We start from the raw sequence: 20,084 nt of genomic DNA, 5'->3' as shown, positions 1-20,084 counted from the left end.
CAAACATATATATATAGGGTGTTAGAAGTTTGTCTGCCTTAATTTTAACAGACGATAGAATACATTAAAATAAACAAAAAAACCTTATATGACAAGGGTGCTAAACTCGACCATTTCCTAGAAAAAATTATCAAAATCTCCAACTTGACGTACAAAAGTTCGATTAATTAATACTTTATGCTTAATTCTAAAAAATAATTAGCGTTGTAATAAATTTAAAATTCGATAACTTATATGGAGCAATGTGACAATGGCGCGGCGGATAACACGAGGTATTAAGGTGTCCAGCAATACGCAATTCAGTTGGTATCTGGATTCGACCGTGTCGGAGTGTTTTTTGCGAGTGCGCGAAAATTGGATTCGAAGGTGTCGCGCGTGCATCGAAAATGGTGGTGGACATTTTGAGCATATGTTGTAGATTGTTTTGTACTTGTGCGTTTAAAAATTATGAATTTTGCTTTTAGGTAAGTACCTACATTATTTTTAATACATACGATTATTTGGACGACCTGAATCTTTGGGTACTTTAATTACATATTTTTCAAATATGTAATTTGATTAAAAGTTAAGTTCCTGTTTTAAGATGTTCATAATTATTAAAATTTGAGCTAAAATTTAAGCACAACACTATCTTTGTATTACAAAATTGATACCTTTTATTTTATTTATTTAAAAACTGGAAAACAATTGTCTTGAAATTTTCTAAATGTTTCACAATAATAGTTGTTTACATATTTGTTATTCCGCAGGACAAGTCTGCCGCATGTCTGCCAATATTAATACTCGCTGTATTTTGAAAACTGTTAATCTTATGCCCCTGTAATATACAACTTTTTTGTTCATTTATGATTATTCTATCTCATGCTGAAGTAAATGGCAGTCAAACTTCTTACACCCTGTATACGAAATGTGTTCATTTACTGACAATCACTGTAGAAAAAAATATTTCCACTTATGAAGGCAGACAGCACATAAAAATCACAAAGTATTCATTTAATTCTAAAATTTCTCAAAATTGTCAACAATTTTATATTAATCTTCAAAAATCTGAATTTCCTGAAGGATAACATTTTTCAAGGTAAGAAATTATAAAAATTCAACAACATAAAAGTGTGTATTTCTCATAATGGGGAAACAAAAGTATGATATTAAATGTTCGTTTGCTCTGGATATTTTTGGCCAAAGTCCATAAAATAGATTTTCCGGGTAAATTTAAAAAAGTTTTGAAGTTCAGAAAATCTCAATTTCTTAAAATTTTGTAATAGGAAGGGTGGGTGCCCCAAATTTTTTGTCAGTATCTCTCGTAAAAATTAAAATGATTCCCAAAATTATGATTTCTAAAAAAATAAAAACTGATATAAAAACTTTTTTCGTGCAACAAATGGGCGATTTTTGGTTTAGGAGAAAAAGGCATTATTTTAACAAATTTTCAAAAACTTGGAACTAGTCTAAATTCTAATAATCATTTATTTTGACTGAACGAAATAATACGAATATTAAAAAATAATAAATATTTTATTTTCTTTATTGTAGCGCTTATATTTTTAATTTCGCTCTTCCCTTATTTTTCTAGTTAGAATACCAATATTCAACATTATTAATGGCTTTTCCAAAAATACTTTTTAATAATTTGAACGACACTAGAAAATATTACATTTTTGTAGTTTTAGTGGAAAAGTAGCATTCAATGTTATAATTTTACTGCATTTGCATAATTTGCATTTGAATTAGTCTTTTTTTGGACCGATATATGAAAATAACTCAAATTTAAAAATGTAATACTGTACATTTGCTAGAAAATTATGTAAAATATATTATTTTTCTCTTGTCAAATTATTGGGAAGAATAGGAAAAAACAATAACTGTTAAATAAGAAAAAAAAATTAAAGAGCTCAAGTTAAAAATAAAAGGACCACAATTAAAAGAAAAACTTGAGAAAATGTAATGTTTTTTTAATTTCGATACAAAAATTTAAATTCAGTCAGAATAAATGAAAACTGAAAATTATCGGGGAATTTCGCACACAGATCTAGAAGTACATATTGAAATTTCTTTAATGATCGTGAAATTTAAATAAAAAACGTTGGTGTTTATACGAGGTGCTATCACTGGATGTCACATCACTGAAAAGTAAATTCGCTAATGCCCGTCGTATACTTGTGAGCTGTCGTTAATTTATGTCTATATGGAGATTATTGGTGAAATGCCAATAGCATAAAGAATAGAATTTTGAAAACACTGATATTTCTATAAATTGTTTAAACAATGCTTTATTACATGAAGAATATAGGAAAAAAAGGTTTAGGGTAAGAAAAAATCGGGAACACGAGTTTTTTTGAAGTGGAACGCAACCACTCGCAACATGCTCCAGTACTTATTGTAACTCGTGGAAACATACTCCATAGAGGCTAGATAGAGTCTTAGACCAAGATCTTAGATTCTTATGCTGAATGGCTTTAAAAGCATTTTTCGAGAAACCACTTATTTTTAAATGGAAATGGAAATTTGAAATTTTGTTCAGAAGTTCACAATAACACAATTCAAGGAACGTCATAGAGGTTTTTCGATTGATTAACAATTTTCATTGTTAATAACAATTTAATGCGAAGTTTTGGTCTTCCTTCGATTCCTTTTTTTTTAATTCCTCAAAATCACCTTTTCTTCCAATCTCAAAAATGGCACTACCCCTTAATTTATATATACATTTGGAATAATGGAACCTGGTATCAGACCCTTGTTCGCACATTTGGGTCAAATTAATGACTTAAAAAAAGGAAATTTTGAAGATGAATCAACAAGAATATTGTCCGAGAAAATCGGAAGGAAAACTGAATATCAAGCAATAATAAATAACTATACTTTAATTAATACAAATTAATTTGAACATATAAATCAGCTTTCTCTGCATCTTTTCTTCAGACGACAGAGAAATTGTTAGGCGCAAAAAAAGCATAAAAAAATAGCAAGATACAACATTGCTTCTAATATTTTTTGTTTCATTTATTTGAATATTTTTTTTATTTCATATCAATTTTTTTTTAATCTAAACACTAAAAGCGAAATATTATGTCGTTACAGGGTTTAAAAATACCTGCCCGTCAAGACTCAAATTCAGTATCATCACTCACCTAAAAATATACGTTTAAAGAAACAATCAAACGTTATACCATGAACATTAATTATCTACAATGAGTGTTCGCTAAGGGCCTCTTGAAAATTAAACGATTTCTTTTTTGTACTGCGTCAGTAACAGTTTTGGATGGTACAACTGCATAAATTAACAATATAATTTCGCAAATAAATATGCCGTCATCGCAGAGAGCTACCACTAAGTATAATAAAATCACAGACTCTCTGTTATGATCACATAACTATTAGAATGTTTGTAAATATTGTCAGTAATTTATATTATTCCGTTTTTGGAATCCGTGAACGCTTCCTGAATTCCTCATAGCGTGAAGACCCGATGTAAGTGTACGTAGAAAAAATAAATTTGAGAAGTATTCACGGAGTCGACAAACACATTAGCTAATAAAATAATTAATTGCGAGAAAATAACCAACGGAAATAAGTTACATTTTAAAATATAGTTTTCTCACTGAATTAATTAATAATAAAAATATACTATATCTCTGCATTATTTACAAGGATTCGATCACATTACATGAACGGACAAGTAAACAACTGGCCAAAATGAAATTAATAATTCTAATGCCCAGTATAAAAACAACAAAATTGTTCTACTTGCAGGTAGTAATGTGACGCACATAAATTAAAATTATTTGAGACTTAAAATTAAAGTAAAATTCTTCGCAACATTTAAGTACAAATAAGTACTATGTATTTATTGTTCATTTACAACGTACTATTCTCAAATTTTTATGAACACAACACGGTGCTTTGGTAAAATTTATTGATCACACGTGCTTTTTCGATAAATATAATCCATTTTCATTCGAGACTTTAAACAAAACATATAACATGAAGGGATTTTTAATTAATACTTCCCTTATCACGAATCAATAAATCCGCAGGACGTCTGCGGATCAAAGGGAAGTCCAGAATGAAAATTTGAATGTGAACTTATTTTCTCAAATGTTGCGAAATGAGATCAGTTTGTGCTCAGCACTTGCGATTGTTGTTGGCGTAGGACCGATTAGCACCCTGAGAGCGCTCCCCACGTCTTTGTCGACGATTGCGACTGTTTACTTCACGAGCCTTATTGTTACGTTGCAGATAACCTCGTTTGATTACCTCGCAAGCTTTTTTCATTTGTGCCTAAAATATACATCACATCATCATTATACATTTTAGCGGTGGCGGGTGGTGAAAAAAATGACTAGAGCTGTGTATTAATTTCGAGGGATTTACTATAGATGGCGTAACTTATTCCACAACGCATCCGACACACTATGAACAATTGGAACTACGTTAGTCTTAAAATCATAGAACTCTGGATAGAAAAAAGATAAAAAGGTTTAGCAAGTGGTATTTTAAAGCTAAAGGGATTACCTTTTAAAGAAAACTATCGAAAATGCACCCGATTTATTAGGCTGCTCTCACGGAATGTTTAAACCTCGGTTTTTTTCGATTTTTTCAAATGCCACTATTTTTCCTCATCTGACTATTAAAAAATACTATTTTTTTCAAAAAGTAGATTAAAAAATCTTCAATTTCCATTTTGATAAAATTTATTTGACCTATTATATCATGAGTGATTGGCATTCGAAAAGTTCAGTGTTCATAAATTTAGTTTCTAACAGTGTTATATTAAATTAATTTGTCCGTTTTCATTCAAGTTCATTTAAAAAAATATTTTTATTAAAATATACTAGTGCTGGCAAAAACCGGAAAAAAGTGAAACCGGTTAACCGGGTTCCGTAAAAACGGATTTCAGATAAAACCGGTTAGTCGAATAGTTGCTAAAACCGGTTATTTGAATAACCCGTTACTTGAATCGCCAAAACCGGATATCTGAAAATCGGTGCTTTACAAAGACAGACCCGGAGAAATTGACTAAAAAAAAAAAAGGAAGTAGATCATCGAATAATCGGATATTTGAAGATTCGAATAACCGAATAACCGGTTTTCGGATATTTGAAGAATCGAATAACCGAATAACCGGTTTTCGGATTTCATAAAAATCCGAATTAACCGAAACCGGTTAACCGACTATCCAAAAAACCGATTTCAGTTGCCAGCACTAAAATATACATTAAATGTTGGATAATTTATTAAAGTTTTAGACTGAAATACACAAATGATTGGTTTTTAAAGATTTTTTTGGACTAAACTTTCAATGGAACTTTGTTCTTGTTTGTGTGATAAATTAAATTATACGGGACTTCATTTTTCAGCGTAATATAATGTCTCCAATTGAACGGTAATTGTAGCTCAAGTATGACTTGGAGTAGAAAATGCATTCATGCAGAGTGGATGATCCTACCTATTCTCAAAATTAGAAAAATAAAAATAATATACTCAGAAATATACATTTTCTCCATTATAGCCATTTTATCTGTAGTGATTTAATCCAATTGTAGTATCCTTATATCCAAATCGGTATGAAGAAAACTCTAGTTTATAATTTATATCATACATTAAATCAGTTATTTCAGAGAAAAAGATTTTGAACTCGATTATGAGGTAAAGTCAGGTTATCTTTTCTCTACATAAAAACATATTCATGCTTCAATCTCGGGATAAATATCCATTGCTATAAGAAAATATTTAGATTTTTTGAGACTACTTTTTAAGTAAAAATTAAGTGAAGTCCAAAAAAATCTTTAAAAACCAAACATTTGTGTATTTCAGGCTAAAACTTTAATAAATTATCATAAACATTTAATGTACCTATAAGTACTTTAATAAAAATACATTTTTTAATGAACTTGAATAAAAACGGACAAATTAATTTGATATAACACCGTTAGAAACTAAATTTATGAACACTGAACTTTTCGAATGCCAATCACTCAAGATATAATAGGTCAAATAAATTTTACCAAAATACAAATTGTATTTTTAAGTCAGATGAGGAAAAATAGTGGCATTCGAAAAAATAAAACAAAAATTGAAAAAATTGAGGTTTAAACGTTCCCTAAGCCTAATAAATCTAGCGCATTTTCGATATTTTTCTCTAAAAGGTAATCACTTTACCTTTAAAATACCGCTTGCTAAACCTTTTTATATTTTTTCTATCCAGAGTTCTATGATTTTGACACTAAAGAAGTTCCAATCGTTCATAGTGTGACACTTCTGTAAACGTTCTGCTGAAAAGTCCAATACTGTTGGAAACTTACGGTGAATGTACTCCATCAATCAAAACGTGAGTATTGGTTTCGACGTTTTAGAAGTGGTGATTTATGTTCAGTTGATAAAAAACACCCTGTGCAACAAAAAAGTTCAAAGATGAGGAATCGGAAGCATTACTCGACTAAGATTATTGTCAAATGCAAGATGGATTTGCTGAATCGTTGAATGTTGATCACGCAACAGATTTCAAATGTTTAAATGCACTCAGTACGATTCAAAAGCAAGGAAGCCGAGAGATGTTGAACGGCAATTTTTCAAGTGTGAACAATTGCTGCAATGACAAAAAAGGAAGGGTTTTTTGAATCGTATCATCACTGGTGATGAAACATGGATACGATATGATAATCCTAAGAGTAGATCGTGAGGTTTGCCTGTTATGCATCAACATCGACGGCAAGACCGAATATTCATGATTTGGCTCATGCTTTGTATTTGGTGGGACCAATTTGATCTTGTGTACTATGAGCTGCTTAAACTGAGTGAAACCATCATTGGTGAATGCTACCGAACACAATTGAAGCATTTGAGCCGTGCATTGAAGGAAAAACTACCACAACTCGACCACGTTACTCATGAAGTCAAAATGCTGAAATGGGATATTTTACGCCACCCGCCACGTTCACCAGATATTGCTCCAACGGATTACTACTTGTACTGATCTAGGAACATGGCCTGGCTAAGCAGTGCTTCCAATATTAAGAAGATACGAAGAATTGGATTAATTGATGGATAGCATCAAAAGTTGTGTTTTTTCTGCCAGAAAGATGATAATATAGTGGCTAACGATGGACAAAACTTTAAAAATAATATTGTACTCAATTTTTCACGATAAAACCTTGGACTTACAAGAAAATTCCTCAAAATTAATTCACAGTCCTAGTAGATTACTTATTTTGACTTGTCTCAGTTAACTTTTTCAAGTACTGGTTTACAATATGAGAAACACAAAATATTAGGCCTACCTTTTGAGCCCGTTTGCTCTTGAAGTTCTGTCTTTCTTGTTGCTGCAAGATTTGCAAGAGAGGTGCTCTGTTTTGTATTACAGCAACCCTTTCACCCGTTTCAACTTGGGTTTCCTCAACTTGTAACTCATCTTGCTGAGTTTCACTTGAAGTGGGTGAAGGCGTCCTGACCGGCACAAAAACGTGCCTTCTACCTGAGTAGTTAAAGTAGACACTCATACTGGGGTGTTCAATAAGCAGGTTTTCCAACGGTGACGTCTCCATATTAATAGGTCCCGCGGACGTAAAACATGGGGGAGGGGTGATGAACCATGAGTCCTCCATGTTCGACGTGTAGGGTGGCAAGGACGATGACGAACTCGTTCTTGAGAGTTCTCCCGGAGTAGGTATGTCCGTGTCGGACTCTTCGTATTCCCCTTCGTCCAGGCTGCGTACCGAAAGGGTGTCCGAGTTGCCCTCGCTATCCCTGTCCACGAGCACCCAGTCATCCTCCTGCTCTGCTGATGTCAGTCTTATGCTGCTGTTTTCGACCCCTTCTGCCGCTGCTCCCTGATTTTGATTTACTATTGAGCCCAGCAAGTAATTGGCCAAATTTGTGAACATTGTCTGAAAACCAGATCAACAATGAATACTTATTCATCCGATACCAAAAACAATCGAATTGCATAGGTCAAGCCTTATCTGGTGACAAAATTTAAATAGTTTCCATGAACACATGTTGGTAAATGCGTAGGCTTATAAAATACTGGGCGAGTGAGTCAAGATCTACTGTAATGCTCTTATTACTTTTGAAAAAAATATATGTTATAGCTGTTTTACATTGACAATTTATTGATCAATTAATTCATGAAGTCGCTTCATCAAGAAATTGGACAAGTGTAATGCACCAAATCTGCTGTCAAATAACTTCATGAATTTATTCATCAAGTTCTTGACGATTTGGAGCATATTCTAACTTTCGTCAATAATATAATTTCCATAATTAATTTTCCAGTAATTCTTTCACACTTCAAAAAAATATATAGACATTGGATTAGACACGGATACCATAAAATAATCAGTAATCAGTAATTATATCTTTTTTAATTTACATTGCATGATGGTAGGTAACCAATATTAAAATAAAAGTACTCTTCTTAAACCCGTAAGTGCCCCAACTCATAGATAATGTGCTATCTATCTTGTTTACATATACTATATCCGTATTCTATATTATTTATATTACAAATGATGTGACAAATATCAGAAAAATATTGTGACATTAGAGCATTTAAAATAACAATCAAATACAGGGTGGGCCATTAGTGTGAGAAAGTACAATAACTCCCTTGTTACTCATAATACAGAAAAAAAGTTTATATAAAAGTTGAACAAAATCAATAAACCTAAACTGCAAAATTAATTTGAAACATACAGAGCGATTAGTAAAAACAGGACACGACAAAGATTACATTTTTTAAATGGAACACCCTGTATATTTTTAAACATATGGATTTCTGAGAAAATTATGTATATGGCAATATAAACAGTTTAACATTTTAGTGCGAGGTTCCCATGTAGAAAATTCTTCGAATTTTGGAAAAAACATGACCCCAAAGTTGTATTAACTTTCAACTATACTAGCACTTGCAGCAAAAATATTTGACAGAGTAATAGACAAATGTTAGACAAACACTCCTATATTAGCTAATATCGCTATTATAATCAGGGCATTTTTATAATACAATCATTTTAAGAAAGTTCGTACTTGATTTTCTAAAATTTTTCAATAGGAACACCTTGTATTTTATTGTTCTATTTTATTCACATATTAGTCCACTTCAACTTTTATGAAGTATGATCTACACCTAAAGTTGTTAGTTATTAAGATACAGTAACATTTCTGGAAAAAAACTGTCACATTGTGTCAACTTGTCAGTTCATAATTTATCATTCCATTTTGAGTTAATTTTATTAGTTAATATTTATTTGTGGTATTCTATAAAATAATAAAAATTAAGTTTTTTTAGAAATGTTGCTAGGTATATCTTGAAAGCTAACAATTTTAGATATAGAACATGCTTAATAAAAGTTGAAGTGGACCGGTCTGTGAATAAAACAGAACAATAAAATAGAGGGGTTCGATTTGAAAAATTTTAGAAAATCAAGTTTAAACTTTCTAAAACTGATCGTATTATAAAAAAATGCCCTGTATAAAATATCGATATTAGCTAATATAGGAGCCTTTGTCTAACATTTGCCTATAACTCTGTCTAATTATTTTGTTCCAAGTGTTAGTAACTGAAATTTAATACAACTTCTTCGAGGTCATGTTTTTTCCAAAATTCGAAAAATTCTCTACACAACTTAAATTATTGTTGACATACTTGTTACCAAATAAAAAGAAAAATGCACAATACATATTAATTGGGGGTTAGTTCATATCCCTAACAATAACATTGTATACAACAACGATACTGGTGAAGACAATCAAGTGCAAGATCAAGTTCACTAGAGCGTACATATTAACAAAAACAGTATACCTAAATGACCTCCTTTGTCGTACAAAGTCTATGTCAAACATTTACGATAATGTTATATTTTATAGTTGAACAAAAAAACTTATTTTAAAGTAAGTATATAAATAAAATTAAAATATATCTGATTTATATAGATCTATAGTGATTTAAATTTTTATTTAAATCTAATATCCAGTAATGTATACCTACATCTAAATTTCATACCTACCAAGGAAATAATAATTTTAAATACGTAGATAAATAATTTAATGCTAAATATTGGTTTATTCGCGTCTTTATTGTTTAGAGAGAACGGACGGAATACTTTTAACTTTTACTCATTTAGCACCTTTTTTGTTTCTATTTTCAAACAAGTTCAGTGCACATTGTTCACCTTTAAAACAAATAATATAATTTTAGAAATTGCGCAGTTGCTATTTACAATTTAAAAAAATTAATTAAGCAATCATTATCAGAACAACTCCCATTTGTTGAATTCATTCCGTAGGTATACTTTTTAACATGTGATTTCGAATGAATCATGTTGAGAAAAAGAAATTACGACCTACTCAGGTTGAGGATTTCTGCACTAAATGCCAAGTCAAATCACGTCGAAGCCAAGTTTGTGTAAAACAAGGCGACTTAGAAAATCCGGTTCGATATTTTTTTTTTAGTGGCTGGGTATTTTTGATGTAGAGGTATACGTATTCGGATCAGGACCGTAACCAGAGGGAGGCGAAGGAGGGCGTTGCTCTGCCTTGAAACTAAATTGAAGTATATCAATTATCAACCCCTCATTTCTCAGATTCGTACTGCCCTGACAGAAAAATCGTTCGTCCTCCCTAAAATTTCCTCTTGGCTTCGGCCCTAATTTGGAGCAGCTAATCAACTTGGCAGCATCTTTAAGCTTGACAAATGTTTTCTAAATAAAAATCATTACTAATTGTCATTTCGGTTTACAATTTTTTATTTAACTCAAATTTACAGATTCGAACATTTTAAGTTATAGAAATTTTACTTTTCAACTTTTATTTAAATTCTTAAGTGATTTTATACAAATATTTTGTTTGTTTAAATCTTATTAAAATAAATTATGGGAAAGATATTTGTGGAGACCGTTTCTTTTGCGTTGTTTACATATCGTATCAAGCAACACATTTGATATTACATTTTATGTAAATTGTTTTGACTTCCCTTATTGATATTCGCATTTACAGAACTTCCGCCTTAAATTAATAACAGTTTCTCTGCAAATTAAAGCAAATTCGGTATTTTTATATTTGCAGTTCTATCTAGATTGCGTATTAAAGTAGCTGTAACGATGTTTTGATAAAATTGTAGTTTGAGGTCAAACAATCTCCTAAATCTGGCTGTAGTACGCAGAGTTATAGCAAGTGCGAAGTATTTAAAATGATTTTATTTTTAGACACATATAGCCAGAGTGTTCGTATTCATATGTGACGATATTACGTGACGTATATTTTATGGCCAGTATGCAAATTATATTTTTCTATATTGTCAGTGGGCGAGACAAAAATTCGCTGTAGTTAATTTGAAAATATACTTTGATTTCCTTCTATTAACCATATATAAACTCAAACAATATTAAATACCGATCTACCTATTGATTTTTTGATTCGCCAAAGATAAACAAGGTACTAAAAAATATTTTCGTTTTTACGTACACTTAGGTATCTGTTGTTTAATTATCTAGTGTTACTTATACTTTGACTATCTAAGAAAACCTAAACATCTATCAATATCTAAAACATCTCCATTTTAATATACCTACCTAATAAATACCATTAATTCCGATTTTAGAGATAAAACAAATCAGAGGAAAATAGGATATAAATAAATAAATAGTGCAGTATAAAATAACCGCACAAGTAGTACTTTTTCGATAAGCCATCACAAAGGATAAGTTTCGGGAATAACTGAAAATTACGTTAGGAATGTGCAGATTTTATTGATCAGAGCAAAATAGCTGATGCTTCTGTCTTTCCGTCAGCAACAGTCCTTCGTTTTTAAATGAAGAATTGGAAATTAATTTCAGATTTATATTGTATTTCTATCATCTATCATCATAAGGCCACTAAGGTAATGTTTAATATTCAATAAAGCTTTGCCCAATCCTTTTAAGGATTTTATTCTCTCTTTTCTCACCATAATCTCAGAAGATAAAGTGTTACGATCAGATAAAACGTAGGTAGATGTCATAAATAGCAAATCTCAAAAATTTTAAACTACAAAGCACCTATTGCTGTTGTGGATAGTTTAAGTATAAGAATTCTCATTAAAATAAATTTTTTGCGTCTCAATACCTAGATTTGATTAAATTGCGTTTATAAGCATTTGGGTAAAATGCTCATTAATTTAGATCGTGTAAATGAAATTAATGATGCAACGAATTTGAGAATTTATAATTATCAACACAATAAAATTTTGTGTACGGAAGTAATTGAAATACTTGCAAATAGCAGTTAAAAATATGAAACTAATAAATATCCTTACTACCTGCTAGTTGATAGGTAGGTGTATAATTTAATATGAAAATGGGCAAAGGACGATAAACGCACTAGGTATTGCATCAGCATAACAAATACAATAATTGCTGCTAAGTATACGCATGTTATATAGCACTGAAAGGCTACATATCGTAAACTATACACAAAACGGAATTAAAATAAATAAAAACACTTACGTTGTATAAACGCTAGTTGTAAAATACTTCCTTTCTTTACTTCTGCCTCAACTGTGTTATTAAATCTAATATTACTAATATTTACAAACAAGTCGGAACTGGAAGCAAAGACCACTAAAACAAAATACAAACTCACACTGACAGCAGGCAACGCCAATGAAAGTCGCGGGTCAGCTGATTCGCGATGTTTTGCTTACGGCGGGAGGGAGCCGATTGTCAGCTGTTTCGTTGTTTGTAACCAGCTGGATATTGACGACCGACGCCTGCGTGATAGCCGTTGCTTTGTTCAAAATAAATATCATTTTCGTATTTTCATGGTTCATGTCTTCTCTCGGTTCTCGTCGTAGTCGTCCTGTTGTTTTCCTAGTCAATAACCCGCAGTCTGAGGGAAATCTTGTGGTTCAAAGAACTAGATATGGATTTGCAATAATGCTTCTTTTCACTAAAAACTGTGGAACCGATCTTTAAAAAAATGACATCTATATACAATTATACAATAGGTAGCGCTTCTATTTCCATTCTGCTGACAGTAATTAAATTACTGTAATTTAATGAGAGGTTTGGGCAGGGCCGGAACCAGAGGGGGGCAAGGGAAAACGTCCAGCCTTAAAGATGGTTTCAATACAACTGGCAAGTACCTACATATCTTTTATTCTCGAATTCATAAGAAATGCTCTAAGAGGAAAACAGGAAAAACAATTCATTTTTCGTCCTGTCTTGAAGTTTGCACCTGCGAAGGCCCGAACTTCAAGTAGGCACAGGAAAGGGGATTCAGGTGCAGGGTTTTGAGCACAGGTGCAGTTTTCTAGGTCTTTTATAAATAAGGCTTCAAGTCTGGTGGGCAACATTACAAAGAAATCTAGTTCCAATTAATGAGGGTCTACTACCGGTATTCACTGATGACGGACTGATTAGTCTTTTGTAGATACATATTTTTAAATTAATAATATGATGCAAACCGAATTTCTTCTGACGTATGTCACTGACTGAATCCATCAATTCTTTTTTAAAATAGAAAAATTTAAATATCTTTTATTAGCTCTCTATTTAACTATGTTATTTCGTACATATTTAACTTCCTGGTAATTAAAAAATAGCACTTCTATAAATAAAAATAATTTTGTTCAAAACTGAGAGGTACCTACCTTCTTTAACATATGTATAAATGCTCTAGGGCCTTCTACGCCCTGATCAATTCTAGCTAAAATACGAAGAATATCTTTTACTATCTGTAATTTTGCTAAAAAACCTACGATTATTCAAAATAAATATAAAATCAAATGAAATACTTCAAAATTGAGGTTCATTGAAAAGGAATCCAAGAATAAATATAGAAAAGTTTAATTTTAAATATCTAAAAATTGAATTTTCAATCCTCAGAAAATCTTAAATCTCAATAACTTTTTTATTTGTAATACTATATAAATCTAATAATGCATATCTTAAAGACTAACATTTTGTTCGATTAAATTTACGAAAATAAAACAAATTTACATAATCACTCTTGAGACAACAGCGCCAATTCAAAAAAACTACAAGAAATACAGTGAAGAGTCTGTGATCCTGTCTGTATAACATAAAGGTCCTGGTGAGATTTGGTTCACTAATATCGTGTATGTCTTCCATTAGCACGAATTACTGCTTGACACCTCCGTGGTAAGCTTCGGATGAGCCTACGAATGTCTTCTTGTGGTATATTCTCCCATTCTTCGATTAGGGCATTTGTTAACTGTTGGAGAGTCTGAGGTGGGTCTGGGCGCCTCCGAACACGCCTATCTAACAAATCCCAAAGATGTTCGATGGGGTTTAGATCAGGACTTAACGGAGGCCAATCCACGGTTTGAATCCCGTGATGTTGAAGGTAGTTCATGGTGATAATCGCAGTATGTGGCCTTGCGTTATCTTGCATAAACAGAAAATTTGGACCTATACCATAAGCGGCTGGTATAACATGATCTTCTAGAATGAGATCAATGTACCGTACCGTTCAGCGGTTAGAGTCCCTGGAACTATGACAATATCGGTTCTTTCATCAAGACTAATTCCGCCCCAAACCATCACTGACCCACCACCAAATCTTTCGACTTCTTGTATGGTAGCTGAAGAATGGCGTTCATGTGGACGTCAGTATACACGTACTCGACCATCACAGCGACTTAAACGAAATCGTGACTCATCTGTGAAGAGTACTGGTCTCTATAATATCGAAGTTGCCATGCCACATGCTCAAGTGCAAAATGTAAACGAGACCTTATGTGATACGGAGTTAAAATAGGTTTTCGCACGGGTCTTCTTGGTCTCAAGTTTGCTTCTCTCAGTCTATTCCTAACTGTCTGATTGGAAATTTCCAACCCATGAGTCGTTTTGAGCCTACTTTGAAGGTCTTTTGCTGTGGATGTACGAGAACTCAAGGAGGATAGGACTAAAAACCTGTCCTGAATTCGGTTTGTTTTCCTCTTAGGACCTTGTCCAATGCGTCTTTTATATACTCCGGTTACTAAGTAACGATTCCACACGCGATGGATGACAGAAGGGCTTACGTTAAAATCTCTTGCAACCTGTCGAATACTGGTGCCATACTCTATACTAGCAACAACACGAACGACTTCAACTTCACTTAGATACCTCATTTTTTACAATTTATGCTGAACTGTCAACATTGCTTACTATTCCAAGGCACAGCATATTTTTAAATTGAAATTTTGATTGTATGTTTCACTTTATTTCTTGTGTTTTTTTTGGATTGGTACTATTGTCTCAAGAATGATTATGTAAATTTGTTTTATTTTCGTAAATTTATTCGAACAAAATGTTAGTCTTTAAGATATGCATTATTAGATTTATATAGTATTACAAATAAAAAAGTTGAGATTTAAATAAGTGTTCCTCTAATTATTTTGAGCAGTGTAGTTGGATCCCAATTTAAAAAAGAAAAGGAAGTAAGTTTCCTGTTTAAGTAGGTACTCGCAAAGAAATATTCATGTTTGAACTAAAGATAGGTCTGGATGTCTGGAATTGTTTTAGTAAGGAGGAGAATGTGTATATTTATTTTAACTAAGGGAGCCGCATATGTTACCTAGTATCACAAGCAAACAGATCGTAAAAGCAACGTGTCCGCTCCGAAATATATGTTATCTCCAATCGGATATTTTCTGGGTGTTTACGATTTCTGTGGCAGTATGGTTACAAAATATTGGTCAAGACATGTTTTACAAATGAGGTACGCAAGATGAGACTGTGTTTTGGGGTTCGAATATTTCCATGGCAATTAATTCTCAAATTACCATAATCAACATATTTTTGTTACAAACAACAACAAAGTTTATTAAAATGTACCTAACGCAAACAAATTGCAATTTAGATTTTAAATATCTATCGTCTTTTAATTTTTAACCGTGATTTATTTTTGGTGTTTTTATTTTTGTGTTTATTTCTATATATTCACTGTATTTAATTTTTAGCAATTCTAGTTCAACGTAGATACTATTGTATATCTTAGTATACATTGTTCAATATTTTCGTTTTCAAATGATAAATATACTTATATAATAAAAAAACTAATGTTTATAGGTTGACAAAATACACACATTTCACAATGACTTGCATCAACGATCTCTAATGAGCAACTGTATCTACTAATGTACTAATAATTTTACCAGAGACTTCGCAGTCTGTCATGCTCCCATTCTTCCACTAAAATTTTAAGTAGGAAAGTAAATAATTTGTTGCACATTAGGTTAGAGAAAATACAGACGACAATATTCCAAAACACTTATACGATACTCTACGTATATTTTGTTGTTTTGAATTTACAGTTAACAGTTAGTACAAAATACCAACATATGGTTATACTTGGGATAGCTGATGGTCTGGTGTAAACAAACATTGGCCATCCTGTTAGCAAACTAATTGATATACAAGCAGTGACGGCTCGCGAAAATTGGTCATATTTTCGTGAAGAAAAAGTTTGCAATGAAATATGTAAATAAAAATAAACATACATACTTATTTGAAATATATATAGATTATTTTCATAATCAACTGATAGATGTAATCAAACATTTTTTTACTGCAAAATAATTTTTTCTTTATATCACCATCAATTTTAATTTGATATTAAAACTTAATTTTTCAAAGTTTATGATACTGTAACTTAAAAAAATGAAAATTTTGTAAGAAAAGACCTGTTTGCATCTATTGCTGATTGTGAATTGACTTGTTCAAAATTTTTCCTTATGAAAGTTATCTATGTTTGTGGAGTAGAAATCATTGCCTAAAAAAAAGATATTGTATATTTTGTAAATATATGAAAATAACGAACTTTATATTGTTGAATTCCACTGAATTTAAATTATATATTTCTGGAAGTTGTAAAGGTGGCGCGAGTTGAAAAAAACTACACATCATTCATTTACTGATTGTATTATCAATGTCCCCATTAAAATAAAAGATAATTCTTTGTGATAATAATATATTAATTTCATAGGAATGGTCGTGCATATTATAAAGACTAGAAAAACTGCAGCACTTAACTTGATATTGAGCCGTTTTATAAAAAAAAAATGACTTGTCATTGCACCAAAGTGCATAAAACCTATGAATATTAAAATTAACTTATTAGTAATGTTGACCTTGGCCAACAAAGATATACAGGATTTAACTCAATGTGTAGCAAATTAATTTTTAAAGTCGAATGCTTTGTTACAAATTAACAAAATATTTCGTATTTGTTCACATCTTCAATACTATTTAATAAAATTATACTAATTTGTATATAAATGAGAAGACAAAGAAGAAAATGAAATATTCACTGCATAAATTAAAACGCAATTAACTGTTAACTAGGCGGAAAAGTACACATAAATTAGGATGAAAAGTTATATGCAGAAATAATGCAATCAACCTTGAAATTCGTAATTATTTATTATTTAATATACGACTTTATATATTATTATGATTATTTTGACTATTGACTATTTGATTAAATTATTATTTTTAAATTATACAGCTATAAAACCACTTGATATTTTTTATTGATCCCTTATTATTAAATTTAACTTTTGGTAGTACAACACACTGTTCAATATTGTGCAATGTTAGAAAAACCTTGACACAATGTAAAAAATTGGTAAGAAATATTTTTGGACAATTATCATCAATACCTCATAATAAAAATTACTATTTGTAATAATTTTCGAAATTTATTATCATTTAAATTTCTGAAAACGACTGCAGTTTATTAAAATATCCATTATTAACCTGAACATCACGAATATACCTACATTTTTATATTTTATTTTCTTTATGATGGAAAAGAGGGAGATAGATCTAAATATTCATCTATTACTGACTTAATTTTAAAATATTTCGTGTCATGAGACTATTCACTAGTTTTTTAAATTATTCGTTCTAACTCTGTCTCTTTTGCATTTATTGTTAGGAAAGAACGGTAAACAGCAATGTTCATGTCTCTTTGAAATCTTAAAAACATTTCATCAGGTACAATTGAATTAATTAAGAATAAACTTTCAAGAGTAAACCGCTACGTAAGCATTTCACATCAACATTGCACTGCCCGAAACCCAGTGTAAAGCGCAAATTTGATATTTTTAGAGAACATGCTCAAACCTACTTTTAGTCCGGTAATCAAAGCTCTTTGCCGGTAATATTTCGTAACACTAGTCTACACTTGTTATCTCACAATTAACAATCTTTCTCTTTTGCACGGTGCACATGCATCCGCTGAACCAATGTTTAACAATAAAACCACTAAGTAACACTGAATTTCGTCATGAATAATAAAAAAGAAAATCCTTAACGCTTAAAACGAACGTCGCAATATCCAATATCACAGTGACTCACGTTACCACGTGTAGAAATAATAGAAAGATAACTACTAAACAAACAGTTTCCACTTTCAAACTTTAGCTTTAATGAATGTTTATCGCATTTTTTTATTTAACAAGTGTAGCATAAACCACAGTAATATTAATTAGTGTAACCAAGGGGATATTCTTTTATAACTAAAGTTCATTTTCAATAATGTGCTATGGAAACTTGATTTCTGAGTAATTAATAGCAATTAGACTCTTCAAATTTTATACTATTGTAATAATTTGAAATTCAAGAACCTTTTATCAGAACCCCCTCATTTAATTTTTCAAGTACCACAGCAAAGTGTTAGATAGCTAAAATGTTGTTGTTTTGATGTTGATAATTTAAAAATATAATATTAGATACTGACTGAATCATGGAAATCAACAGAACAATAAATTAATGATGCAATCTTGTCACTGTTTTCTGCATTAATTTAAAAACAGATATTCAAAGGTACAATATCACTAAATTTTATAATAACGTTGTTTCTCAGTGTGATTTTTCGCATATAATTCTTGGAACAATTTTAACAAATTTCTTTTAACAGGATTGTCACCTCCTGACAAATTTATGTTCCAATTAAATTTCTCTATCTATGTTTCATAAAACATTTAAAGCAAAAAATTAAAGGGTCAAAAAAATTTCAGAAATTTTTCTGTGATTTTTGAAAGACTGTATTTAACTGAAAAATGGTCGTATCGGGAATTAAAAAAAACATTTTGAAGCTCTAAGATTCTAGTTTTTAGATCTTTCGGTCGAAATTTTTTAAGTCATGCAATTCTAAGAAATAGCGCGACAAAAAAATTTTGCACAATTTTTTTATTTTCCGGGCCCAGGACTTGAAAAAAATTTTTTCAGCTAAGCCATTGCATGGACCAGATAGCTTGTTTATTCAGCTTCTATTTCCTTTTTTTTAAATTTTGATATGACTATTTTTCATCAAAATATCGAACTTTTAATGGAAAAGGATCCTTTTCTATTCAATTATCGATATCTAGGCGACAAATGGTCGTACAGAGAATTGAAACGAAGTTTCGAAAACTGTAATAAATTTCCTTTCATCTTTTACACGAATTTAAAAAAAAAGGAAAAAAGGATATTTTATGGTTTTTTAAAAAATTGGCGGCTAAATTAGAAATATTCATGAAATGACTAATGTTAAGCATGACTTTTACAGTTCGATATACCCAGAAGAACCCTGTGAAGTTTCATCTCGATCTAGCGAACCATTTCTTTGTTTCAAACAAACTTTAAAAAAAAATTAAAGGGTCACTGTTTCTGAGCTTAAACACTTCATAATCATGATTAAAAAATGTTTTTGAGGTTTTCTCACATTTTTACCGCAAATAACGTTTAAATTGATGAAAAAAACTCGCTGCTGAAGTTGATCGTTGAGTTAATCAACAGTCGAATTCGATCGATTGACATTCGTTATTTGGTTAATTCAAATTTGCATTTCGCAGCAGAGCAACATTGTATAATCTAATTCCGCATAATTCTACAAAATTTTGTGTTATTTTGAATTGGAACAGAAACCTTTAAACTTCAATTTCTTGGTTTCTATCTCATTATAATGAATAGATAAACAAATATATCTCTCTCCCTCTTATAGTTTTATTTATGAGCGTACCTTTGCAATTCTAGTTCGGCTTAATAGTACATTAAACTTAATGTTCTAATAAATGTAGCTCAAAGTACAGAAGTAGATATTTATTAGATGATTATTCT

General features: G+C 31.0%; 1 protein-coding gene across 5 annotated transcripts in view; it reads right to left on the bottom strand.

Moving 5' to 3' along the window:
- Positions 1 to 1,496: 1,496 nt before the first annotated feature.
- Positions 1,497 to 20,084, bottom strand: part of LOC108907819 (tumor protein p53-inducible nuclear protein 2) — a 38,614-nt gene continuing 20,026 nt past the window's right edge. For 2 of the 5 annotated variants that reach the window (XM_018711630.1, XM_018711631.1), the window contains exons 3-4: positions 7,278 to 7,883; positions 1,497 to 4,278 (exon numbers count right to left, since the gene is read on the bottom strand). In XM_018711630.1, coding sequence (XP_018567146.1) covers positions 4,123 to 4,278; positions 7,278 to 7,880 — 759 coding nt within the window. In that variant the 5' untranslated portion in view covers positions 7,881 to 7,883 and the 3' untranslated portion in view covers positions 1,497 to 4,122. Of the gene's footprint in view, positions 4,279 to 7,277; positions 7,884 to 12,479; positions 12,677 to 18,111; positions 18,273 to 20,084 lie in introns of those variants that run through there. The other 3 variants (XM_018711632.2, XM_018711629.2, XM_018711634.2) reach the window with 3 other exon arrangements.

The sequence above is a fragment of the Anoplophora glabripennis genome, unplaced genomic scaffold (assembly GCF_000390285.2).
Source record: "Anoplophora glabripennis isolate ALB-LARVAE unplaced genomic scaffold, Agla_2.0 scaffold120, whole genome shotgun sequence".
NCBI classification, from domain to species: Eukaryota; Metazoa; Arthropoda; class Insecta; order Coleoptera; family Cerambycidae; genus Anoplophora; species Anoplophora glabripennis.
Note: the sequence above shows the minus strand (reverse complement) of the source record. Positions and strands in the feature narration are given on the sequence as shown.